General features: G+C 36.8%; 1 protein-coding gene across 1 annotated transcript; it reads left to right on the top strand.

The window, feature by feature from the left end:
- The first annotated feature begins 467 nt into the window (after positions 1–467).
- On the top strand, positions 468–26,802 carry LOC116775693 (dynein axonemal heavy chain 3). Its single transcript, XM_032668660.2, has 71 exons — positions 468–551; positions 1,004–1,180; positions 1,562–1,675; positions 1,757–1,954; positions 2,042–2,183; positions 2,266–2,404; positions 2,477–2,652; positions 2,762–2,965; positions 3,068–3,304; positions 3,492–3,579; positions 3,727–3,934; positions 4,205–4,419; positions 4,494–4,684; positions 4,920–5,104; positions 5,263–5,525; positions 5,601–5,758; positions 6,004–6,196; positions 6,458–6,684; positions 6,850–7,027; positions 8,192–8,454; positions 8,526–8,727; positions 8,813–9,131; positions 9,202–9,400; positions 9,801–9,969; positions 10,276–10,469; positions 10,554–10,682; positions 11,177–11,378; positions 11,629–11,781; positions 11,863–12,086; positions 12,286–12,454; positions 12,582–12,687; positions 12,844–13,010; positions 13,190–13,304; positions 13,386–13,600; positions 13,683–13,889; positions 13,966–14,037; positions 14,370–14,513; positions 14,946–15,131; positions 15,228–15,454; positions 15,841–16,021; positions 16,215–16,362; positions 16,441–16,529; positions 16,619–16,732; positions 16,823–16,948; positions 17,067–17,227; positions 17,370–17,513; positions 17,623–17,742; positions 17,852–18,017; positions 18,088–18,340; positions 18,412–18,538; positions 18,628–18,739; positions 18,855–18,968; positions 19,054–19,231; positions 19,313–19,417; positions 19,537–19,698; positions 19,875–20,061; positions 20,164–20,284; positions 20,362–20,529; positions 20,687–20,922; positions 21,014–21,197; positions 21,320–21,456; positions 21,609–21,746; positions 21,915–22,152; positions 22,432–22,639; positions 22,935–23,185; positions 24,061–24,218; positions 24,293–24,452; positions 24,784–24,975; positions 25,163–25,371; positions 25,635–25,845; positions 26,409–26,802. The coding sequence occupies exons 2-71, from the start codon at positions 1,006–1,008 to the stop codon at positions 26,703–26,705; spliced, it is 12,348 nt and encodes a 4,115-aa protein (XP_032524551.2). The 5' UTR covers positions 468–551; positions 1,004–1,005; the 3' UTR covers positions 26,706–26,802.
- Positions 26,803–26,934: the final 132 nt, after the last annotated feature.

Below are 26,934 nucleotides of genomic sequence, written 5' to 3'. Positions count from 1 at the left end.
TATTTTGTTATTGTTCAAGTAAAACACGTCAAATAACTCTCATTAAAGTTTGTCTTCTACATAAAAGGCTCTCATCGTAACAGAAAGATAAAATTAGTGTGAGGTAGAGATTAGATAGTCTTTGTAAGGATAAGAACCTCACTAACTTCATAGCAAATATGACGCTAATTGAGGTTATAATTTATACAAGATCCTTTGGTCCCCTCCACTCCCCCGACCAGAGTATTCACCAAACGGCACATTGGAACTTTTCGTGCCATTTCATTTTTAGATACTTCTCCAAGTCAAGTCTGCGCTTTGGACTTCTGTAGAATAAAAATATTCTATAAATACCTATTAAGGATGTCGCTGCAGTAAAAATGTATATATCGATATCTTTCTTTAAGTCACGATCGAGGTGATATACAAAACGGTACTGTCTGATAACGAACAGAAATGAGTGAAGGTTGCACGTTGTCATGGCAACGTATCATTTGGGACGCTGAGTCCCGATGAGTTTGTGTTTTTATTACGAATAATATATAATTTGGTGTTTTATAATTAATACTAAGGTAAAGTAGACAGGTTTTTGGATACGTTAACGTCCTTAGGTTTTTATTTGATACATCTATGAACTACAGTTTATTATGCAGGGCTTTTTCTCAAGGTCAATGTTTACTAAGATCGTATGTTGAATGACGGAAAACGTACCAAGACCAAAATAATTTTTTACTCTACAGAGTAGTAAATATTTTTAAATCCTTAAATTAGTTGTATTTATCATGAGGCGTATGAATCTGTGGAAACTTTTTTGTAAAAATAATAACCGACTCGCAAACTGTACAAAGATATTGGAATTCGTTAAATTTGGGAATGCTTTTTTAATAACTGAAACGATTACTGTGTGCCGTTGCGTATATTTTTAGCATAAGTGGTAGTACTAACATTGAGCAAACTATAAAAATAATCACCATCAAATCTAAATCTAGATAAAGATTCCATTAATATAAAGAAATATTCTCAGTCATGTCTACGAGAGGTCGTAAGCGCCCTCCTCCCAGTGGAACAGCTTGTCCATCTCGTTTTGTGCAAAATGCGGCGAAACAACCTCAGCTGCCAACACTGACTCGAGCTGGTTACAATCATGAGCTGGATCGAGACAGTCAGCTGCTGCGTGCTGCTAGGAATTATTACCCAGAAGGTTATGATGCTTTAAATCGAAAAGAGAAAGATTATTTTGCACATGGTATTCTAGTGCAGATTTATTTATTAATGAATTTCAATTATATTATTATTTATATTGTGCTCAAAAGAAGTCTAAGCTGAAAAATCCTAATATAATACACAATAGCAGGTTTGCAGCGAAATAAAAATAAAAATTGTTGGAATTATCTCCATGTAGTTTTCTGTCCAATATATAACGAACTCTGCTCATTCCTATTTTTAACATTTATATTCGATACACATACTGTTCGTTATATTTGCTAGCAGCTGATCTAGCTCATTTGACATTTTATTAAACGCAATGTTTTTGCGTCAATAAAAAATCATATTTCAAATATCCATTTAACGTTATTTGTAGGTGAAGGTGAAGGCGGCTGCAGTGAGTTTCCTCCATTAATGATGAAGAAATCGTGGACAAGAGGAGTTCCGTACCGAGACAGCTTTGACCACGCAAAACCTGTAGACTCAATAGGTGGAAAGATTTACACAAATTATTAGTACATATTAAAAAAACGAATGAGTGAATTTTGTATTTTATTTATTATTAAAATAGGAAATTGCTACACTCGAGCTTCAAAGACGATGAGAACCATTAATATGCCTCCCAAAAGACGAGTGCCTCCACAATTATATGGTCCACTTGGTCCTAATGGAGAAACGCAATTCCCTCCTTTGAAACCTTGGGCTGAGAGGGAGAAAGAAAGGTTGGAGGCTTTAAAAAAGGAAAAAGACAAACACAAATTACAGAAAGGCATGTACATGTATATATCTAAAAAGTTATTCGTGAAACTTAGATTTAATATTTAGGAATGTAACAACATTATTGATGTTGTTTTAGGACTAGTTCTATTAGAAGATCTGGTGTCTGGAGCATATGAAAAGAGAAAAGCAGCAGAAGCCGAGGCTAAGAAAAGAAGAATCGAGAAAAAACGGAAAGAGAAAGCTGAAGCTGAATTAGCTGCACAGGAAGCTTTGAAAAAGTATCGAAAATAAATATTTTATATCCTTTGTAAATAAAAAGTCTTGTGGCACATTTATTAACATTACCCAAAAAAAATTCAGGCATTTAGCACGCTTAGAGTTTGAGTTACCTCGTGACCCAGATCAGCAGAAATTAGAGATGATAAAAGTGACTGAGGAGGAACATTATCGCTATATACATCCGAAAGACTTGGAGAGAATACAATACTACCTAACAACGGTAAAGAGCTTTAAAAGGTTCTTTAATTGTTATTTTCAAACGTGCCGTGTGAATTTTATTTTCCTTTTTTAGTCTCTTACCGCTGAGCATCTATCAGAATATCCAATGCACCTATATAAACGAGCAAAAGCAGTGGTGGACAAACAGACCGCCTCTATTAAAAAGCGTCTAATGATACTCACATATCAAATGTGTGTTAAGCAGAGTGAAGCGGACATTCAAGAGTTCTTCCTTATGGCTATGAAAAGGTCAGGCAAATCTAATTAATTGGTTATACTATTTCATCTATTTAATTTGGATATGAAGTCAGGATTTCGCTATGTGACATAAAAATATCAAATGTACGACTTGTTCCAGATGTCTCCTCTCCTACGTACTGTCTGATCCTGAGGAGTGCGTTCGTCTTCAAATATCTTTTCTGCCACCGCTATGGCCGGCGCTGGCTGTTCGCGCTCCAATGCCCTGGCACAATGACGTCACGCGTGCCAAACACTCGCTCTCTTACAGATATTGCCACGGCAACCCAATACTGCTCGAGCTGCGACGGATCTGGCAGGAGAGGTAAGGAATTAACTGACGTCAATGGATGGAGTATTTGAATTTAATGTTTATGTTTAATGTGTTGGTCAAAGGTGTTACATATTGAAATAATTAAAACCACAGATACCAAAATATATTCATATGCGACATGGACAAGATGCAACAGGACCAACCATTTCCGCAGTATCCTTCGGATTTTACTGAGCGCCTCAATAAACTGTGTGCTGAAACACGAGCAGAGCTTATGGATAACTGGCTCATCGACGTGGCAGATACAATGATTAAGATGAGAAAACATTGGTCTGTGTACGTCTCTAAAAAGAAACAGGCGTCAACCTTTCAAGTGGAGAAATTCTTTAGGTTGTTGACAATTATATTTACGATATAAATATTATATAAAATTTTAAAATTATATATTAAGGTCCTGAAAACAAAGAAGGTTTATTTAAACTATACTTCCAATCCTTTGCTTTATTGTTATTGATGTTTTTTCAACTAAATGAAGTGGTTGAGTGAAGTAAGGTTTATTTTGTTAATATTTTTACAGTTGCATACATGCTCTGATGTCAAGACAAGTTAGAGATTTAGTAGAAAGAAGTGTGTACCATTTTGCGAAATATTTCGAAGAATATAGGGTAAGAGGTTATATGATTAGTGATTGTTTTAAATGTGTCTACTTTTATTTTAAATATCAATTTGTTATTTAGCGAAACAAATGTGAGTAGGAGCTACACACACTTATGTTATAATTGCTGCAGCATTACCCTTAAGTTTACATACAGGAGGGTAACAACTACACTGGCGAGTACCGGGACTACATGTTCATTAAACGACCTCTCCTACGTATCAAAGTGACAGCTCAGCCCGGCTCCACCAACCTGGTCTTCGAGCCGCCCTTGGATCAGATGCGCGTGCTCATACTCCGCTGGTTCCACTCTATCATCAACGTCAACTTTCAACTGCCCAGCGTTGACACTATCATGTATCCCGGTTGGTTTTGGATTGCTATATTTAATGTGGCCTTGGTCGGAAACCTAACTTTAAGACAGTTTTATATTTTCGTATAGACGTTTCCAGCTAAAGGAAAATTATAGGTATCTTTTGTTTAGTTCTCTATGAACTTTGCAATTTTATGTCTTTACTATTATACAAATATTAATTAAAGTTTGTAACTAAATAAACTTTTTCATCTCCTTATTAATATTTATTACGAATATTGTCACAAAAGATATATATTTTTTATTTTCTTCCTTATTATAGGTTCACAAAGACCAAATCCTTATTTAATGGCAGTCTATCCAGATGAAGAGTACATGACAGAAATTATGAATAAGTGTACAAGACATTTTCAAGTTAATCGTATGGGACCCGTTAACTTTATAAATAGATACCAAAATTATTTCTACATCCTGGATGGGACTGCATATCAAGATCTTCTGAGCTTTTTTGCTTTGGAACCGCCACCTTACCTAAAAGTAATTGTGATCTGGTTACTCCACATCAATGTTATAATACTATCACGTTTATAATCATTTTAATACAACTCTAGGACTTTTCGGCGCGTATATACATGTACGAGGATCTTCGTGATGAGATAGCCTTTCTTCGGAGAGACATTCCCCTTAACATGGTGATGTTGGACTGCGCCCCCGTCAACGACGTACTGTGGCGGGTTGTAGATGGATTACGCTCTTACATTGTGGATCATTTTATTATGGTTAACAGGAAGTGGAATAGACAGTAAGTATCTCATACAAATTTAATAACTAGAAATGATTTAAGGACTTACTGAGATGTTCTTTGATTCTCTTTTAAGCAACGTCAAGCTAACGTGAGTTATGCTATAGATATACATATGCCTTCCAAGGACTCTTACAATTTACGACAAACTGGTTTGGTTTACTGTAAATGTTCTATACTTAATAGGGCTTTTGCTACTTTTACCGAGTTTGTGTTATAAGTTTCCGTCTTTCAGAATTTGCAATGTTTACGAGGAGATGGCAGCGCGGACGTCTGAGAGCCCGGAGAGTACTGCTCAGCTGGTGGAACTCCTCGGTTATATACTCACGTGCCGCGACTGTGCACTGTTCGACCTCAAGGAACAAGCGCGGACCACGGCCGAACATGTACTGTTCTTGATGCAGCACGCACATCTTACATGTACGACATATATATATTGGATATTAAGTATCAGCTTATTTTAATTTCTGCTAAGATTTTGATTGTAATGTTAACATTTTTTTAAATTATTTGTTTATATTATTATTGCAAGAGAGTATGGATCTTTATAATTAAGGACACAAAATATTTCTCTTTAGTCGAAGACGTCAACCTCAATACTCGAGTGTTCCTCTGGCCTTTGGACATGGAAGAGACTATAGAACTAACACTTAAAACACTCAACACTAAGAAAACAATGGCTGAAGATAAGTTGAGAACAAGGAAAGCAATCTTTGAGGAGAAACTGAAGAAACACGAGAAGGAATTGGAATTGTTCCGACGATTTGACCCACCGCTGCTTAATTTGGATCTGTTAAAAGAAGTTGTCGGGAAAGTGGACGAAATCAACAAAAACCTTATGGTATTTTCTATTCTAAGTTACTGTAATTCTTATTAAAATAATTTACATATTAATATATCATATTTATTTTATAAGAATGACAAACGCGAAGCGGATGAGATAATAAACGAGGAGACTCTGCTGGAGCAGGAACCGTCTGTATATTTCAGTCTTCAGGCGATGTTGGCCGGCATCGAGCCATTTCACAAGCTGTGGCATACTGCATTTGATTTCTATGACGGATATGAGAAATGGTGATTAACTTGTTTATTTTATCAATTTATTGATTTGTAATTAACTTTTATCAATTTTATTAAGAATAGTTGATTCTTGACCCGTAGGCATCATCTTGCCATATTAGCTGCTGTACATACAAAGTATATGTTATCCTCCTAACTAACCAAAGACTAAAAGAACGATTTGTTTTATTTAACGATATTCTCACGCAAACCTTCTTGCCATTGATTATTTTTTGTTAATAAGTAAATGTTAATTTCAGGTACCACGGACCGTTCCTTGGTCTGGACGCTGAGCAGATCGCTGAGGATGTGGAGGCTTGGTGGAAGTTGCTGTACAAGCTTGGCCGACAGCTCTTCGAGTACCCTGGAGCTAAGCGTATAGCAGACATGGTCCGCAACAAGCTGGATAAATTCAAAGTGCTGTTGCCCGTATTGTGCGCCATATGTAACCAGGTGACGCATATTTTTAGTTATTACTGTTGTCACATGTAACAAATAATTGCAATGAGAAGTACCCATCGTGTCTGTGGACTTAAATTTATACGAAGATTGAAAGCCTCGATGTAACATCGGATGATTTCAGCGCTCAAGACCATTATAAACATATTTACCATCTCAGAAATTTTCGTTTTCAAGCTAACCTTTCATATTAATTATGAGGTGATAGATCTGGTAAAGCAATAGATTGCAATGATAAAACAACATATAATGTAGGGTATGCGTGACCGTCATTGGGCTCGGATCAGCGAGCTGGTGGGCGCGGAGGTGGTGCACGAGCCTGAGACGACGCTGGCCGATATGGTCGAGCAAGGAGTGCACGTGTTCGCCTCCCAGCTCGAGGAGATCGAGCAATACGCCTCCAAGGAGTACACCCTAGAAAAGGCATTAATGAAGATGAAGGACGAATGGATCGGGATTAAGTTCGAGATCGTGCCATACAGGTTGATTTTAAAAATGACACTTTAATTTCAACCAATAATACTCTATGTATCCACCGGGATATCTATTTAATAGCTTTATTGATATACTACTTTAGATAATACTACCTTCATTATGCGTTTTAAAAGGTCGGAACTTTAATGAACATTGACAATTCTTATTGTTAGAGATACGGGTGTTGGTATTCTCACTGGACTCGATGAAATCCAACAGCAATTGGACGATCACATTCTCAAGTCTCAGACTATGCGCGGTTCTCCGTATGTAAAAGCTTTCGAAACTGAAATGGTAGCCTGGGAAGAAAAACTTATCTCTATGCAGGACATCCTCGACCAATGGCTTCAGGTAAAATTTTGGCTATTTTGACACAAGCACTTTTTTTATTATATATTTATAAAAATGTATGCATAAGGATTACCAACGTTATAACAACAATATATAATAACTAATATAGTAATCGAATTTACAAAGAAATTGTAATTCTTTTTATAGAACATCACAAGATATAACTACCCGCAACATTTCATTTTACTGTATATAATTCATAAGGCAGACTTTTAAATGTACCCTCAAGCAAAATTATTGTAATTTCTTATTATAAGTGAACTTTTGTGTTCTTTATGAGAAATAAATGTCTTTAAACCGAAGATGTATTTAAAAAAATAGAACTCAATTAACATTCAATTAAAATTATTATGGAAAGAAATATACAATCCAGTTGTTCATTATATGCTTTTTAAAGTAACACAATAACCTGGATTTAAATGTAGATAACCTATCGTAAGTAATATCAAGGTCCAAGTTCTTCGACGACTTATCATTGACGAGGGGGAAAATTTGCCTTCGTCAGATTTGTATAACTATATATGAAATAGGCCGCACGGTTTTCTGGGTAATCGCTTTGGAACATAGAAATTATATGCCTGGTGGATTTGTGGACAATCTAGATTCTAGTACATATAAAATAATAACTAATTATTGAAAGGAATATCATGTCCGAGATGGATCTTTCTGACTCTCATGACATAAGATCAAATTTTTTTTTGTGTTCTTGCCTATGTATTAACGGCCTGAGTTCTGTACTGAGGGTTCCCAATTTGAGTAGGATATTTTAATTTGCTTTTAACAGAAGTACTGTAAATTTTAACGTAGGTCGAATAGTCTCTGAGTATAATTTTGCTTCTTAGTAGTTCTGTTTAGGAAATATTTTTTGAGGTTAAGAAACATTTACATGTCCATACAAATAGTAGCAGACATGAAGAAATTTAGCATCGAAGTTGCTTTTAATGTTTTAATTATTTTAAAATCTTAGGACACATTTATTGAAGACTATAATTTTGCTCACAACTATTTATATTATTGGTTATACACAGTCCGGAAAAGTTCGCTTCTGCGACAAATCTGACTTTTTGTATTTTATTTCTTTTTCATACATATCTTCTCTGGTGAAGCGTAAATAATTTTATTTCATGAACGTTGTATTATATATATATTCCTTTTGCGTTCCAGTGCCAAGCAACTTGGATGTATTTAGAGCCGATCTTCTCCTCTGAAGACATAATGCGACAGATGCCTACTGAAGCCCGTAACTTCAGAGATGTTGACAAGGAGTGGCGTACCATAATGGCAGCTACCAGCAAGGAGCCCATGGTGCTGCCCGCTACTGACTACCCCGGTCTACTTAAGAAGTTGAGGTTCAATAATGCTCTCCTCGATGATATCCAACGTGGATTGAATGATTATTTAGAAAAAAAGAGGCTTTTCTTCCCAAGGTTTGTAAAGAAAAAGAAATGTATACTTTCTTGATATAGTAGTAAGGAATAATGCAAATATTTCACTATAGATTCTTCTTCCTATCCAACGACGAACTCCTGGAAATATTATCGGAAACCAAGGACCCCATGCGCGTTCAGCCTCACCTCAAGAAGTGTTTCGAGGGTATATATACATTAGAGTTCAACATGGCTAAAGAGATTGTCGGCATGACATCTTCCGAAGGTGAAATTGTAGGTCTATCATCATCTATACAACCTGCGGATGCGAAGGTTAGAATACTTATAAGAGTTTATTTGAACAAAATAAAAAAAATGTATAATTTAAGTTTTTATTTAACTAATCACAAGTATTTAGGGAATGGTGGAACGCTGGCTGCAACAACTTGAACAGCAGATGATGATTAGTCTGCGTGATGTGGCTGCCGAGGCAATAACAGCGTACACTGTCACTAAGAGGGAGGAGTGGGTTCTCAACTGGCCCGGACAGATCGTACAGGCCGGCTCATGCGTTCAATACACCAGCGAGGCAATCGAGGCCATTGAGACGAATACTTTACCGGACTTGATTAACCGCAGTACGGAGCAAATCAATGGGCTGGTGTATGTTGTTCAAGGCGATTTGGAACCGGGACATAGGATCACAGTTGAAGCATTGATTGTCATTGATGTGCATGGTAACTTCAATATTTTGAATTTTTACTTTAAAAAATATAAATTAATTTCTAATATATTGTTGATTTTAAGGTCGTTCAATCCTCGAGGAAATGGAGCTAAAAAGAGTCCGGGATATAACGGACTTTAATTGGATTTCTCAGCTGCGGTACAGTTGGAGAGGTGATCGCATCACTTGCTCCATGATAACAACGGATGTAGAGTACGGCTTCGAGTATCTCGGGAACATCGGGAGACTTGTAGCGACACCGCTTACAGACAGGTGCTACAGGTAATAATGTAAAAAATATATTTACGGGGAAAGTGTTCTGGTTATATTCATGTATAAATATTTTAAAAAATCCATTACAAAAATATTAGTGAGAGAGTAGAGATGACGTCACAGGTTAACATAAAATTCTGAATAGAATAGGGTCTCCTCAATTTGTAAGGCTTTAATATTTATTTACAAGGAAATTAATATTTATATTGCTAAGTGGAATTTATCATCTGAAATTATTAAGGTTGTGTGGAGTAGGAAATTTATGGGAATAAAGTCAAAATGTACAATAAGACGAAAGCTGTACGTTAATTTTATTGTTATATTTATAGAAAAAATAACATATTTTTGCATAAAAAATAAAACGGGCCACAGTCAGCAGATAATTATTAAAATGAGCGTCACTCACCAGGACATTAATGTCTGCGTTGAAGTTGAATTTGGGCGGCGCTCCTGAAGGTCCTGCTGGAACAGGGAAGACGGAGACAACAAAGGACTTGGCCAAGGCTGTGGCCAAGAAGTGCGTTGTCTTTAATTGCTCAGATGGACTAGACTATAAGGCGCTGGGGAAATTCTTTAAGGTAGGTCATTATGTATAAATAATTACTTAGTGTGTACTATAGGCGAAGCAGCGAGCCAAGTGTACGTGCGCGTTTTGTAATATAATATATACGAGTAATTGTAGTATGTCAGTAAACATGCCCACATTTCAGTTTCACTCCGCAGGCAAGGACTTAGTTACGTGGTTTACCTACAAAATTGTCTAGTTTTTAAGATCAAGATATACATTGAATAAAAATGTTTATATACCTGTCGCACTTATACAGTACACATTTTCCGAGTATTATATGAGTTTAATAAAACCGTTTGTTTGAAATGTATTCCAGGGCTTAGCCCAATCTGGTGCATGGGCATGTTTCGACGAGTTCAATCGTATCGAGCTCGAGGTGCTGTCGGTGGTGGCTCAACAAATCCTCTCCATCCAGCTCGCTATACTGAGGCGTGAAAAGCGATTCATATTTGAAGGAACAGAGATTAGTTTGAATCCAACTTGTTCCGTTTTCATAACTATGAATCCTGGGTGAGTTTTTTGTTGCTGATGAATAAGGTTTTACCCATTTTACTTTTAAACCTGTAAAGTCAAATTATTATGTGGCCATTGTAGTTATGCCGGTCGAACGGAGTTGCCTGATAACCTGAAGGTGTTGTTCCGTACGGTGGCTATGATGGTGCCCGATTACGCCATGATCGGAGAGATCACGCTATATTCAAATGGATTCGTTAATGCTGGACCGTAAGATATTTTTCATCTATTTTAGTATAATAAGTTAATTTTATAAAGATATAGAGTATGGAAGCCAGTAGCAGTTCTTTAGGAGCTTATATGCTCTTGCTCAGTTATAAACTTAAACAATCAATAACCTTTGCAATAATTTTATGTACGTTTTTTAACTTAAACAATTTAATGAGTTCTAAGACTGAAACTTACATTTTCAGATTACTTCGCGTATTTTATTATTTTAAAAACTACATACTTCCGACGTTTTGGTTACTTTGCAGCAACCGTGATCACGGGCAGACGAGATGTCCGTGATCACGGTTATCACGGAATCCGAAAATATTCGTTTAATTTAACTGAAACAATTTTTTGATTAAATTGCTTGTTTTCAAAATATCTACAAATATGAAATTCTTTCGGTAATCTTACAGTTACTCCCCATATAATCGAGAACGTAGTAGTCTTACTTAGTCCACTAAGTAGTCTTTCTAATGTCTCGTTGACAACAGTTTAGCTCGCAAGATAGTTCAAGCTTACAAGCTATGTTCGGAGCAGCTGTCTTCTCAGAACCACTACGACTACGGCATGCGAGCTGTCAAGTCCGTGTTAGTGGCGGCGGGCGCACTGAGGAAGGCTCTACCCAACGTCGATGAGGCCCAGCTCGTGCTGAGAGCCATTGTCGACGTCAACATGCCCAAGTTTCTGTCTCAGGTGATCGAGGATATATGAAAGTCCCTCATTAATATTATTAATATAAAATTACAAACAGTTTTTGTTATTTTATAAAACTTTCTTAGATTTATGATTGGAATAAATTAGGATACATGAAACAAAAAAAAAAATACAAGGCCGCAACAACTGACTTGTGAATTTTATAATTGAAGCTACAAGTGAAATGTACATAGTAAAATAAACTACGGTTTAGCAGGTGTCTAGGATCAATATATTTATTTTTATCCAGGACGTACCTTTATTCGCCGGTATCTATTCTGATCTGTTTCCGGGAGTGGACATCTTGCAGCCAGATCGCTCGGAGCTGCTTCGTTGCATTAACAAAGAGCTGGAAAAGCGTAACCTGCAGCCCACAGATTGGTATCTCGAGAAGATCATACAAGTACCTTTTCGTTCTATATAAATTGTTTGCTCGTTTAAAATATTTCTAACAGCAACTAGTAAGTAACGTCTATTAATTTAGATTTACGAGATGATGCTGGTTCGCCATGGGTTTATGATAGTCGGTCCGCCTATGGGCGGAAAGACCCAGGCCTATCAGTCACTAGCAGAATCGTTACGAGCGCTGCAGCTGATGCGACCTCCGCCAAAACACAAAGAGTTTGGAGCTATATATAGAATTATCAACCCTAAGGCGATTACTATGGGACAGCTATACGGGTGTTTCGATCCAGCGTCTCATGAATGGTGAGATGGGATTGATTAGATTCTCACGAATTGAGCCGTTAGATAAATAATACTCTAAAATTGCACTATATAAATGTTTAGTTTGTTTGCACTTGTTTAATAAACACTATAAACATGTAATCTTTTTATGAATGTTTCAATACTTTAGATAGCATATTGCGGCAAGAAAACTTATGTAAATCATGTGTGTCACTATCAGGTCAGACGGCGTGTTAGCTATAGCGTTCCGTGAATACGCGATGTCCGCATCTCGTGACCGTAAGTGGATTCTGTTCGACGGTCCCGTGGACGCTGTGTGGATAGAGAACATGAACACGGTGCTTGACGACAACAAGAAGCTGTGCCTCATGAGCGGGGAGATAATACAGGTATCGGTACCAATAGAGTTGATTTCTAAGAAAATGACAAATATAATTGAGGTCTATTTTATTGTTACTGCTTAACGACAATTCTTAAATATAAATTAAGATAGAATCTCTTTAAATAACATAATAGATGACAAACAAGATGAACTTGATCTTCGAGCCGGCTGACCTGGAATTTGCTTCGCCTGCCACGGTCTCTCGCTGTGGTATGATTTACATGGAGCCTGAACAATTAGGTAATGGAGAATAAGCAACATGAAAGGTTTACATGACTTTGAGGAGTCTGTTCTTAAAATAATCATTATAAGTAATAAACTCAAGAAGAAACTTAAGATAAACCAAAAAGTATTCTCAAGCTAATTCAAAATTTTCATAAATAATGTTATGTTAAGGTTGGCGAGCTTTTCTGACTTCATACAACACACACCTATGTAAGAAGCTCATTCCGGAACAATACGACCTAATACAGGAGCTCATCGACTGGCTCGTGCCGCCGATCTTCCTCTTTCTAGTTCGATGCCGGCATTTCGTACAAGTTGGAGAGATACATCAGTTTTTTGTATGTATAATACAAAACACCTTCATATTCAAAACTAACCCAATATTAAAAATAAAAATTTTTACTTGAACTATTTTATGTATTTATATTCGGTTCATACTGAGCATCGCCATATGTTATGAATACTATTTATCAAATACTTATTTGTTTCTACATTTTTCTGTTTTTATTTTGGTCAGTCATTCACTCGTCTCTTCTCGTGTTTGTTGGAGGGCGAGTCTCAGGTGAGCACTTTGTGGCTGCAGTGCACATTTGTGTTCGCATTACTGTGGGGGTTGTGCGCTACCATCACCGGTGATTAAACGATCCTTTTCAACCATTAATTATAAAATTTCTTTATACGTGTGATGTAATTCGGCTTTCGTTACCTTAAAGGTGAAAGTCGAAAAGCTTTCGATACTTTCTTTCGGAAGTTACTGGACGGGAGCAACGCAGCTTATCCGAAACCAAAATCATTCAAACTGACGAAGAACCAGCTCTTTCAGGATAAGGATACGGTGTTTGATTTTGTTTACGATAAGCGAAACAATGGAACTTGGATATCGTGGGCTGAGCTGGAGAAGGAAGTCCCCCTTGCCCCTAATGCTAAGGTATTTAACCTATGTATCTGTTATTAGTTTATGTCGAATGGTTTTATTTTTTATCCAATTTGTATATTTTATTATGTTGTAGGTTAACGATTTAATTATCTTGACAAACGAAAACGCATGTTTGCGTTACTTTGTTACTAAAATGGTGAAGACTAAGATACCAATACTAATAGTGGGTCCAACGGGCACGGGGAAGTCTTCACTGATTCTTAATTTCTTACTCACTCTGCCGAAGGAGAAGTATATCACCAACACAATTAATTTCTCCGCTAGAACTACTGCCAATCAGGTAATGAATGTTTTAAGAAAATATATCGTACAAGCTAATTCAGTGCTATTTATAAATGTTGTGCTATGAATTCCAGACTCAGGATATCATTATGTCAAAAGTGGATAGACGTAGAAAAGGTGTTTTCGGTCCTTCTATGGGAAAAAAGGTACCTAAGTTTTTTTAAATGTAATTGTTATTTCAAAATGTTCAAAGAAGTAATAGTACACTTAACATTGTTAAAATAAAGACGAAACTGTAAAACAAATTTTAAGTAACAGCTCTAATATTATAATCACGGAATAAAATGAAGTTGTTGTGATTTTCTGAAAGATTTCTTATTATTTCCAATAATTATAACACAAATTTTTTAATGCTTATAAAAAATGTGATTATTTCTTTTATGGAAATGATATAAAAATATTCTCTCTTGAAACTACCAGGAAAAATGTAATGTTATTTATTGCCAAATAATTTCATATTGTTGTATATAATATATAGTGCGTGTTGTTTGTGGACGACCTGAGTATGCCGCAGCGCGAGCAGTGGGGGGCGCAGCCGCCCTTGGAGCTTCTAAGACAGTGGCTGGACCACGGGCATTGGTACGACCTTAAGGACATGGTGCGACAAGAGGTCGTGGATGTGGTGAGATTCTTTTCAACTTTGATTGTTTTGTAAGGAGTAATATCGTCCGACAGATGATGAATTTTTGAAGGTGGTAGTAAAGTACTTCTAACAAAGTAATATCTACTTAAGACGTCTCATAATAATTCTCTTCTCAAATCTGTTGCCCTTTCATACATCATTCATACGAAAAAAAATTACAATATCAACTCAAAAGAAAAGTGGTAGTTACAGATTTTCTATTTTTATGAAAATATATGTTGTGTAGAAAGTAAGAAAACAAAATTAAATTACTTAAGAGCTTCTAGTGAGAATTAAATTACTTAAGAGTTGAGGTCAACTCAAGTGAGGTTAACCATTCAAGGCATATTTTTTTAAGGAAATAATGAGTTTAAGTCATCCGTTCATATATTTGGTAAAATTATTGTTGTTTTAATAAATATATCTTTTCAGCTCTTTGTATCGGCGATGTTGCCGCCCGGAGGAGGTTCTAATTTGATCTCCTCGCGCCTGACGCGTCATATGTTGTTAATTGGACTGGATTCATTCGAAGACAACACTCTGAACAAAATTTTTGTCACAATCATGGATTGGCACTTCGCAAAGGGTTTTACGGAAAGTTTGGCCCGGCAAAGTAAGGTAATTATAAATGTCAATGTCTCATCACACATCAGCTCAAGTATGGCTAATTTGACGAATAAATTTTTTGTTATATTTGAATCTCTTCCATATTAGGCAGTTGTAAGCGCCACGATGGAAGTGTACAAGGCCGTCACGCTGCAGTTTTTACCAACACCCAGCAAATGCCATTACCTGTTTAATTTGCGTGACTTTGCAAGAGTTGTACGTGGAGTTCTTCTAGTCCCGTCGTCACGAATGAAGGATCTATCCAAACTTGTGATCCTCTGGGTACATGAGACTTATCGAGTCTTCTATGATCGCTTAGTGGACGATGTTGATAGGTAAATGCATAAAATGATTACTTTAAGCAAGTTATTACTTTTGAATGCTTCTAATACCGAACTTTTCTTTTTTGATTTTTATAGGATCAGTATTGGTCGCCATTATACTTATTTAGTTTTTAAATTAAATAATAATTTATGGATGTAACTTGACATTAAGAAATTTTGGAAATATAAACAATTCATCGGTGATCACGGTTGCTGAAAAGTAACCGAAACGTCCGGATTATGTAGTTTTAAAATAATAAAATCCGCGTAGTCTATCCGAAAATATATTAGTTCCATTTAAATATTAAAATACTTTATAGTCAGCGCAATCCATGTGTCATCCTTGAAATATCATAACGTTGAATTTATTTTTTCCTTAGTTAATTTTTTTTTTCTAGACTGAAACTCTTTGACGTGGTGTACAAGGCGGTATACGGCAACTACCGCGTTCACCTGGACCAGGTTCTGACGGAGCTGGGCTATGTGCCTGAAGGAGAGAAGTGCTCCAACAGTCACGCCGCTAACATTTTCTTTGGGAACTATATGGAACCAGACGCGGATCCGAAAATCTATGACCAGGTATTTAATACTGAGAAGGATTTTTTTAAGTTTTCCCTAGTTTGCAGTGTAAATATTCAATAACTCGTCATGTGATAAGATCTAGTTGTTTTGCTAATGACTTTTTACCGACATAATTTAGGAAAGTCTCACTTTGTTTGACACCAAGGTGAAACATAAATTTTACCTAAAAATTCTCTTGTATCTTTCCTAGGTATTGGATCTAGAAGATATGGCCGTGAAGATGCAGTATTACCTGGATGAATACAACGTGGTGTCGTCTTCTCCGATGGCACTCGTGATGTTCCGATACGCGCTTGATCATATATCACGCTGCACACGCGTGTTGTTGCAGGATAATGGTATAATAATCCAATTCTATATATGTGCATATTCTCAAAAGTTAAATCCCACTAAATCGTACCGATGTTTCGTTTTAGGAAACCTTTTACTTGTCGGCGTAGGCGGCAGTGGCAGAAGTAGTGCTGTCAAACTTGCTGCTAGCATCTTGGAAATGAACGTCATACAGGTATAATAAGATCTTCTTTACAAAAAAGTTTCTCTACCTATCATATTATAATCAAGATTAGATATAAATGTACTTGGATAAAATTTTAGATAGAGATATCAAGGGTTTATGGGCAAAATGAGTGGCGTGATGACATACGGAAGATGTTGATGAAGGCCGGCATCATTGGAAAACCTCTTGTATTTCTGTTTGCTGACAACCAAGTGAGATATAATCACCTAGTTGTTGTTAAATGGTGTTTATTTTCATTATGGTACGTGGTAATGTAAACTGTAAAAGCGTTTGTTTTGTAGATCATGTACGAGGGCATGGTGGAAGATATAAACATGCTACTAAATACTGGTGATATTCCTAACTTATATGGGATGGATGAGAAGGTCGAGATACTAGATAAGATGCAAGCTGTCGTGAGAGAATCTGTACGTAAATCAATAAACGTGTTCCTCTATTAATAGATGGATATAACGTAGTTGTTTTACGAAAAAGGAGTATTATTAAACATTTCGATGTATACCTAATAAAGAAATATATTTTTAGGGCAAAAAAATGGAAACTACACCCTTGGCGATGTTTGGTCTGTATGTAGAACGTGTCAAAGCTTCCCTGCGTATCGTGCTGGCTTTATCACCTATTGGAGACTCTTTTCGAAATAGATTGAGAATGTTCCCCTCACTCATAAACTGCTGTACAATTGACTGGTAAGTGACATGTGAGAACTATTTCAAAGTGTTAAATTTAAATTTATGTTAATGCCTGAAGTCGCCTAAAATGGGGAATTTCATTTTGGAACTTTCACATATTAAAATGTTATACTAGTAAAAAATCTAATTGCCTTGCTAGGTTCACAGCTTGGCCACCGGAGGCGCTGGAGCGCGTGGCATCCATGTTCATCGCTCGCATGGAAAACGTAGGCGACGAGTTGCGAGAGGCGTGCGTCACTCTTTGCCAATTATTTCATATGAGTGTTGTTGCGCTCAGCGACAGGTAACGGACACGTACCCGGCTAAACGTACAGCCCAAAGATGTACATATAAAAAGTCCAGAAATGTTAGAAAAAAATACGTGAAAATTAATGTGTTTATTTTGCATTTAGATTTTTTACAGAGCAAAATCGAAAGGTGTATGTAACGCCTACGAGTTACTTGGAGCTAATAAAAGCTTTTCAAAATCTCTATGCTCTTAAAGTCGATCAGATAACGCGATCCAGATTGAGGTAATTTGTTCATATTATTGTTCCGATTTCCGATTCCGACAAAATAATGTTTTGTTGAAATTCTCTATTTTATGTTCAACATTGAATAAATTTTCTTACCTTCCGTCAGATATGAGACGGGTCTGGAACAACTAGATTTTGCAGCTGGGCAGGTGGCTGTGATGCAACAGAACTTGATCGATCTCCAACCGCTGCTAGTGGACACCTCAGATAAAACAGAGAAACTCATGATAAAGATAGAACAGGACACTGTGGTCGTGGAGAAACAAAAAGAGGTAAATTGGGATAATATTCATCCAAAACTGATAATTGCAATGAGAAATTATTATTTGTTTTGGTTTATAGATCGTAGGAGCCGACGAGGCTCTTGCTAACGAAGCGGCGGCTGGCGCTCAAGCAATGAAGGATGACTGTGAGTCTGATCTAGCTGAGGCTGTGCCGGCCTTACAAGCCGCTCTTCACGCTTTGGATACATTGAAGCCTGCAGATATCACTCTTGTCAAGGCCATGAAAAATCCTCCGCCAGCCGTTAAACTAGTTATGGAGGCAGTGTGCGTCATGAAGGGCATTAAGGGTGATAGAAAAATGGACGCCAACGGTACAATACTTGACGGAAGTTATAGGACAAGTTCTTATGATTGTTATATTTGAAATCAATTTTTTCCCCAGGAAAACCCTATGAAGATTTTTGGGGTCCATCGCAAAAGATGCTGGGTGATATGAAGTTTCTAGAGAGTTTAAGAAACTACGATAAGGACAACATTCCTGTACCTATTATGAAAAAAATCCGAGACAAGTATTAATTAACTATATCGGGTTTTTCATCGCATGATCCTTATCAGATTATAAATTTATTAAAACAATTCAATTTTAAAATGTTTAAAGGTACATTCCAGACCGCGATTTTGAACCAGCAGTTATTGCAAAAGTTTCGAGCGCTTGTGAAGGACTGTGCAAGTGGGTTCGAGCTATGGATGTGTACGATAGAGTCATTAAGGTATATTCCCTGTGTACACTTAAGAATAGCAGTCTTAAATCTGAAGTGTTCATACATCTAAGTAAAAAAAATGAAGTATTTTTAATATATAATTAAAATAATAACTTTATATCAGGTGGTAGCTCCTAAGAAGGCGGCTTTAGCTCAAGCAGAAGCGGAACTTCAAGCGCAGATGAACACGCTTAATGAAAAGCGAGCTCAGTTGCAGAGCGTTCTCGACAAATTGCAGGTAGCTACAAATTCCTTTTCACATGGAAATCTTTAGTTAGGAAAAACCATACGTGTGTTTTAAACAAAGATATATCTAAATTAAGGCTCTGAATGATGAGTTCGCTGAAATGACACGAAAGAAGAAAGGATTAGAAGATGAGATTGCTCTGTGTTCTACCAAGTTGTCCCGCGCTGAACAGTTGATCGGGGGTCTCGGTGGAGAGAAAGCGCGTTGGACAGATTTAGCACATCAACTCGAAGAATTGCTTGGCAATATCATTGGTATAAAATTAGCTACAAAATTAAGAAATGTATCCATGACCACTGACTACCACTAACACAAAAAATTTGCTCAACTATCAGGTGATGTATTGCTATCCGCCGGATTCATCGCCTATCTTGGTCCATACACCGTGAATTACAGAAGGGAATTGATACAAATGTGGAATGACCGTACTAAGGAATTGGGTAAAGAAAAACATAAAATTTATTAACTTGGTTGTATAACATGGTCATACTATTGGTATTTAATTCTTAATATTAAACTTGGATTTCGAATTTGAGTGTAATGCTTTTATTTGGTCTAGAAATCCCCTGTTCGTTGAACTTCTCTCTGATCAATACCCTGGGTGAACCGGTAGTGATCCGAGCTTGGAACATAGCCGGTCTTCCCGTTGACGCCTTCTCTATCGAGAACGGAATTATAGTAGAACGCTCCAGAAGGTGGCCACTGATGATCGACCCTCAAGGTTAGTACTATCGACAGAAACAAGTTTATTCTATAAAATTATAAAAAATATTATTTAACTAGCAAGTAAAAAGTTTTAGATTATGTACAGTAGAAATAATATTACCTAAACTGTTAAACGGCTTTCACGCGATTTAAAGGGATTATTAATACTAATTTAAAAATTGTAATACACAGAACAAGCAAACAAATGGGTGAAGAACATGGAGCGTGACAATCAGCTTAAAGTAATAAAACTAACCGACTCCAACTACGGACGGGTTTTGGAAAACGCTATTCAGCTAGGATTGCCAGTCATCCTGGAGAACATTCGGGAACAACTCGATGCGATGCTGGAGCCCGTGTTGCTTCGGAATATATTTAGGTGAAATATGCCTAACGTATAATTATTAGCTAAATTATTTTTCGTCTCACCCTAAACAGTTCACGGAGTACGATTTTCGGATTGGATCTTTTCATGTTTTAGGTCCGGAGGCATAGACTGTCTTAAGCTTGGTGACAATATTCTCGAGTACAATCACAACTTCCGTTTCTATATCACTACGAGGTTAAGCAATCCACACTATTTGCCGGAAATTGCTGTCAAGGTTCTATAATTTTTTTATTTTAATTTTTGTTTCTAAAACTTTGCATATGGAATTCCATTCGTAAATCTTTTCAACAGGTGACATTATTGAACTTCATGATAACTCCTCAAGGCCTGCAGGATCAGTTGCTTGGGATCGTAGTAGCACAAGATAGGCCGGAGTTAGAACTGAAGAAGAACCAGCTTATTGTGGAGGGAGCTAACAACAAACGGACTTTGAAAGAGATCGAGGACAAGATTCTAGAGGTATTTTATTTAAAACAATGAAATTACTGAACAAGAAAGCTAAATGTTTTTAAATAGTTTCATAACCAACAAACACTGTCGAAAACAAACAAACACTTAACCCCGAAAAAAAATTCATCGGAATTATTAAATACGATCACATACTTTATCTCGGCAGGTACTTTCCTCAGCTGGAAACATTTTGGAAGACGAATCAGCAAATCAGATACTGTCATCATCTAAGATATTGTCAATCGAAATCGAAGCGAAGCAAGCGACAGCAGCGGTCACGGAGTTGGAGATAGATGAAGCGAGACAGCTGTACGTGCCCGTCTCAAAACACAGTTCTGTGCTGTTTTTCTGTATTTCTGATCTCGCTAACATTGATCCCATGTACCAGTACTCCTTGAATTGGTAAGTTTGTGTTTATTCTTTCAACATATTTTTATATAGTGGTCTTTCTTTCTATGAATGAGTATTTGAATAAATTAATACCGTTTGCCAGGTTCATAAACCTTTACAACCAGGCTATCCTCAACTCCCCAAAAAGCGACAACCTAGACGAACGTCTAAGCGGTCTTAATGCATACTTTACGCGTAGTATCTACGAAAACGTCTGTCGAAGTCTCTTTGAAAAGGACAAGCTCATTTTTTCTCTTGTTCTCACGCTTGGGATACTTAGAGCTAAGGTACAATAAATTCGATATACTCATGATTATTATGGCTTACGCTTTGTTATACATTAACTGAAGATTGGTTACCTAGAAACTTCGATTACATAAAAAATAATAATTCTGGATGTGATGTACAGGGTATGATCGACGATGAGCTGGTTTCCTTCCTGCTGACGGGCGGCGTCGCACTCGAAAACCCGTACGAGAACCCTGCACCTGTATGGCTTTCAGATAAGTCCTGGTCAGAGATCGTGCGCAGCAGCAACCTTAACGGGTACAATCTACATATACTCTATTTAATATTACTGAAAATTTGTTTGTTTACTTTAAACATTTCTCAACATTCATACTTTGGCATTGCTCATATAAGTTACATCAAACAGTTTTAATTAAAGATACTGTTTTTTACAATAACTTGTACCATAGATTACAAGGATTCAAAGAGAATGTTGAAAATAATATCGACGACTGGAAAGCTTTCTACGATCTGTCGGCGCCTCACGAGAACCCGTTGCCTCATCCCTACGAGGATATCAAGGGGATCCCCAAGCTTATAATTTTGAGGTACTTAAAAATCTACATGAATTGTATACTTAAGTAATTAAATAGATTACGATAATTATAATATTCAGTGCGGAACGGCATAGTTACAACTTTTCAATTAAAAATGAGAATATAAATTTTATTGTAGAAATTTAATTACTAAATTGAATTCAGCATAAATAATTTTAGGTGTATACGTCCTGACAAGCTGATACCTCTGGTACAACAATATGTAATCGGGGAGATGGGGCAGATTTACGTAGAACCTCCGCCATTCGACTTGGAAAAATCTTACCATGACAGTAACTGCTGCTCGCCGCTTATATTCATCCTATCCGCCGGTTCCGACCCCATGTCTGGTCTGGTGAAGTTTTCTATGGAGAAGAAAGTTATTTCCTTCGAAACAATTTCTCTGGGACAAGGACAGGTACTGTAGAGTAACAGACTTTATTGCCCACAAAATCTAATTGATGAGTTTTTATGAAACTTATATTGAATTGATGATGCTGTTATATGAACGTTATTAAAGAAGAATATTGGAACATTACAAATGGTATCATTAATTTATTAACCAGATTAAACATTACATACTATTTACTTTACCAGAAGAATAATAACAAATATTTTCTTTTAAAAACCCGTGGGTGATGGTGAATTTTTAACAGCTTTGGGTTGGTATTATTATGTAGACGAAATGTGTTTCCAGGGTCCGATAGCAGCGAACATGATAAAGCAGGCAACGATAACAGGCGGCTGGGTGGTTCTTCAGAACTGTCACGTGATGGACTCGTGGATGGGCGAACTGGAGCGCATCTGCAGCGAGGTGTTGTCTCCTCACACCACGCATCCTTCATTCCGCTGCTGGCTCACTTCCTACCCCAGCCGAGCCTTCCCCGTCACCGTACTACAGAACGGTATTCATTGATGTTTAAAATCAACAAAGACTTATCTATTTAGACTCCGAGCTACCTCCCACCCATTATTTGGTAGGGTGTTCGTGAAAGTAATAAGTTCTTTGTTTCTATTACTATGATTATGACTATATACCTAGTTAGTTGGTCTAAAGAAGGCATCCACATAAAATGATATATATTATACATTATAGTGGGAACTCGGATGTTATATACAAATATGTTACATTGAAAACATGGTCTTCAAAGCCTCTTCTAAATTAATATACAAAATAATGAATTCTTGAAATATTTCTAGGTGTAAAAATGACTAACGAAGCACCAAAAGGTTTAAAGAACAACATATATCGCTCGTACATATCGGATCCCATCTGCGATCCTGAGTTCTACATATCCTGCCCAAGAACGGAAGAATGGAGGAGGTTGTTGTTCGCCCTGTGCTTCTTCCACGCCATCGTGCAAGAGAGACGCGCCTTCGGACCTCTTGGATGGAATATACAGTACGAGTTCAACGAGAGCGACTTGAGGATATGCATCATGCAACTGCAGGTTGGCAATCAAAATACTAGTTCTAAACTGGCCTACGAAACTCGTCGATTAAGCAAAGAAAGTATACTATGCTTAAGTTTTAATAGGTTTACCTAACGATGGAAAAGTTCAGTGTATATTTTTATATAAAACAAAACATTGGATTTAACAATCGACTTTAGTGAATTTCTCCGTCTCGTTATCATTTAGTTTTAGGAAATTTTACTATTGATTGATGTGAAAATGCGTTTTATTTTATATTAGTACTAGTTTTTGCCTTCGACTTCGACCGCGTGGACTTTGGACGTAGGCTGAGAAAATAATGTAAAGTGTGTTAGAACATAATAGATATTATGATAGCCAACCGCCGGTAACATGTCTGTAAAACTGTTATGGCATGATCTGGCGGATTACGTCTTATTCCGATGTCTAAGCTAGATTTCATCAAACAACATTAAATAGTTTTACGTAAGAGATCAACAAACATCCATATTTAAATCCGTACAGCCTCACTAACTTGCGCATATAATAAAAACTTATAAAATCAGTAGGTTATGACATTTGTAGTATTGTCCTGCATAATAGCTAAATAGTTGAAATCAATCGAAACATTATTTTCTAAAAAAAAAAATAAAGTAACAAAGTCTTCAATTAAAAAAAATATGAATTATTATGATAGAAATGAGATACCACTAATATTGAAATTAAGTTCCTTAAAGTTTCTTGTACACAGTTTCATTACACATCGGGCACCTTAATAGAGTTTTATAATTAATTTTTTGATTAATATCAAGGTAGAAGTTTTTCGCTCTGTAATTTTTGATTGTCTAATTTCACTATCATGTTAAAATTCAGAATAAGTTCAAATAAAATGTATAAAAGTACGTATATTTCAGATGTTCCTGACAGAATACACGGAGACTCCATTCGATGCCCTCAACTATTTAGCTGGCGAGTGTAACTATGGAGGGAGGGTGACAGACGACAAAGACAGGAGGCTTATATTGTCACTTTTATCCATATTTTACAACGAGGACGTCACTACAGACATGAAGTGCTAACCGCTAATTCATCGGTTGTCCTTATCGATCTAGTAATTGATTTTCTAATAATTGTTTAATTTTCCAGCTATTCCTTCTCTCCGAGTGGTGACTACCGCATCCCTCCCAGCATGGATTATAATTCGGTGTTGGAACACATCAAAGCTTTACCGATGATCGCCAAACCGGAAGTGTTCGGTCTCCATGAGAACGCTGACATAACTAAAGACAATAAAGAAACTGCTGCGGTGAGATTTCTTCATATACAATGTCGCCTATTAGCGTCGCTTTCTTATGTTGGTCTTTTTAACCCTATATTTTAACGTCTCGTAATAAAAGATGCTTTGTCTGTTCGGAATTTGTTTTTTTTGTGAATTCCGGATTACAATGATGTAATATATTCTGAGCTCGGAGAAAAGAAATCTGAAAACTTATAAAGCAGTAGTTGATAAGTTGCTAAAGTATGTGTAAATAGTAGTTGGTCAATTAAGATTGAATTAGTGGAAAATGTTCATTCCATCAGATACACATATGTATTATGTAGGTGACAATGCATATATAAAGAATTTCTTTCTCCAGTTACTCTTCGGTTGTCTATTAACTCAGACGAGTATCGTGTCGGGCGGCGCGGGAGAGGGCGGTGAGGGGGGAGGTGTGGTCGAACTCACCAAGGACCTTCTCGCTCGTATGCCGAGAGCCTATGATGTTCTCGCAGTGTCTGAAAAGTATCCTGTTCAGTACTATAATAGCATGAATACAGTTTTGAAGCAAGTAAGTACCTAAGAAAACTATATGGACTACGATTGTTGGTTCTACTGCAGCTAAGAGAGAAATTGGTCTTCCTTAATAACGACCGTATCATAAATACATAAAGCAGTTTAGACCTGGCAAAGATCTCTACATGTGCATTAAAATGAAACATCTATCAACGATGTAATATGCAACTCTATCTTCAAAGGAACTGATTCGCTACAACCGCCTACTGAGCGTAGTGGCCCGTACATTGGATGGCGTACACCAGGCGGCGCAGGGGCTGGCAGTCATGAGTGCTGAGTTGGAGCAGTGCCATGCAGCCTTCGCTAAGGGTATCGTACCCGAAGCCTGGATGTCCAAGTCCTACCCCTCCATGAAACCACTCGGATCATACGTAGCCGACTTCCTGGCCAGGTTTGTACCTACAAGTAAACGTCAATTGGGTAACAGTGAAATCTGTTTATAAAGTCTTTTAAAATATTATATTATATTTTTGGAGCTTACTTTGACTCTTTGAGTTGAATTTTTTTGTGAATTTAACATTGTACACTAGTGAATAGACTATTGCATAGCAGGGATACGATTGCACTCATAAGTAATAAGAGACTTTAAAACTACCATATCAAAACTTGCATCATATTACTTATTTTAAATCGGAACATTCCTTGGACTGTTAGGTTGAAATTCCTCCAAGACTGGATAGACGAGGGGCCGCCAACCGTCTTCTGGTTATCGGGCTTTTACTTCACACAGTCATTCCTAACGGGCGTACTTCAGAACTACTCCCGTCACAACCGCATACCGATCGATCAAGTTCATTTTGAATTCACTATAACCAGCATGGAATCTGAGTGTGAGGAGGAACCTAGCTTCGGAGTCTATTGTAAGGTGAGAAATTGATAAAGATATTTGGTATAGTGCAATGTCTTCTTTCACAATCGAAAGTGTCAGTATGAACCATCGTATATTATATAATTCTTGAGTGTTAATTTATGTTCCGGCTCCTATGTAACACGTGTATCTGATTATTTACAAGCAGCAAAGTCAACTAGTGGATAAAAAAGATCAGGAACACAGTGTGTTTGTATGGGTGAGTTGACTGGATTAATAAGAATGTCCAAGGGTTGTGTCGCTTTAAGTAGATCTTTTGGTTTGCTGGGTTATAGTTGCTAACATAAAACCATCATTAATGATGATTGCTGCTTTTTAACGAATATTAGAATGGTTTTGGTGTCAGTGGAGTTTGCCTCTGAATCTTAACATCAGCGGTTTTTACAGGTTTCTTCCAGAAATTTTTCGTAATACGAAAAAACACTTGCTTTATCAATAATTCGCACTGGCTGCACAGTTTTGTTTTTGCATGAACGATCTGCATTCTTATGCTTGAAAATTAAAAACAATGATTCCAAAAAGAACATTTTTATCCAAAAAAACGCTTTTTCCTTCAACAGGGATTGTTTCTAGAAGGTGCCAGATGGAACAGAGAAACAATGGAGCTTGACGAATCCTATCCAAAGATTTTGTTCGATACCATACCTATAATTTGGTTCCAACCGGCTCTGATAGTGGACTTCCACCCACCTCCTTGCTATTTTTGTCCCACCTATAAGACTAGCGAGAGGAAAGGTGTTCTAGCTACAACTGGACACTCGAGTAATTTTGTGATGTATATCACTTTGAGGTCAGATATCCCGGAGAAACATTGGATAAACAGGGGAGTGGCTTCCTTGACCCAACTTGATGATTAACGTCTTATTATCCTGAAGTCTAATATACAATACCTCTGTAATATTATCATATTTATGCCTTTAATGTATAATCATGTATCTTATAAAATAAATATTCAAACAGTCCTTTTATTTTAAAATTTCAACTCAATTGCCTAATATTCTGTACGATATATTTAGTGACGTGTTTGGTTCGTTGGAAATTGTTTATAAATAGAATTCTATTTTCATGAACAAAAGGCCGAATTGG

The sequence above is a fragment of the Danaus plexippus genome, chromosome 8, assembly GCF_018135715.1.
Source record: "Danaus plexippus chromosome 8, MEX_DaPlex, whole genome shotgun sequence".
NCBI lineage: Eukaryota > Metazoa > Arthropoda > Insecta > Lepidoptera > Nymphalidae > Danaus > Danaus plexippus.
Note: the sequence above shows the minus strand (reverse complement) of the source record. Positions and strands in the feature narration are given on the sequence as shown.

Excerpts from the sequence above, each read along its gene's own strand:
- LOC116775693 (XM_032668660.2), top strand. The coding sequence starts at position 1,006 with ATGTCTACGAGAGGTCGTAAGCGCCCTCCTCCCAGTGGAACAGCTTGT. Across the intron at positions 13,011-13,189 it reads GAGAGATACATCAGTTTTTT|TCATTCACTCGTCTCTTCTC; the intron begins GTATGTATAATA and ends TATTTTGGTCAG. Across the intron at positions 22,640-22,934 it reads CGTCACCGTACTACAGAACG|GTGTAAAAATGACTAACGAA; the intron begins GTATTCATTGAT and ends AAATATTTCTAG.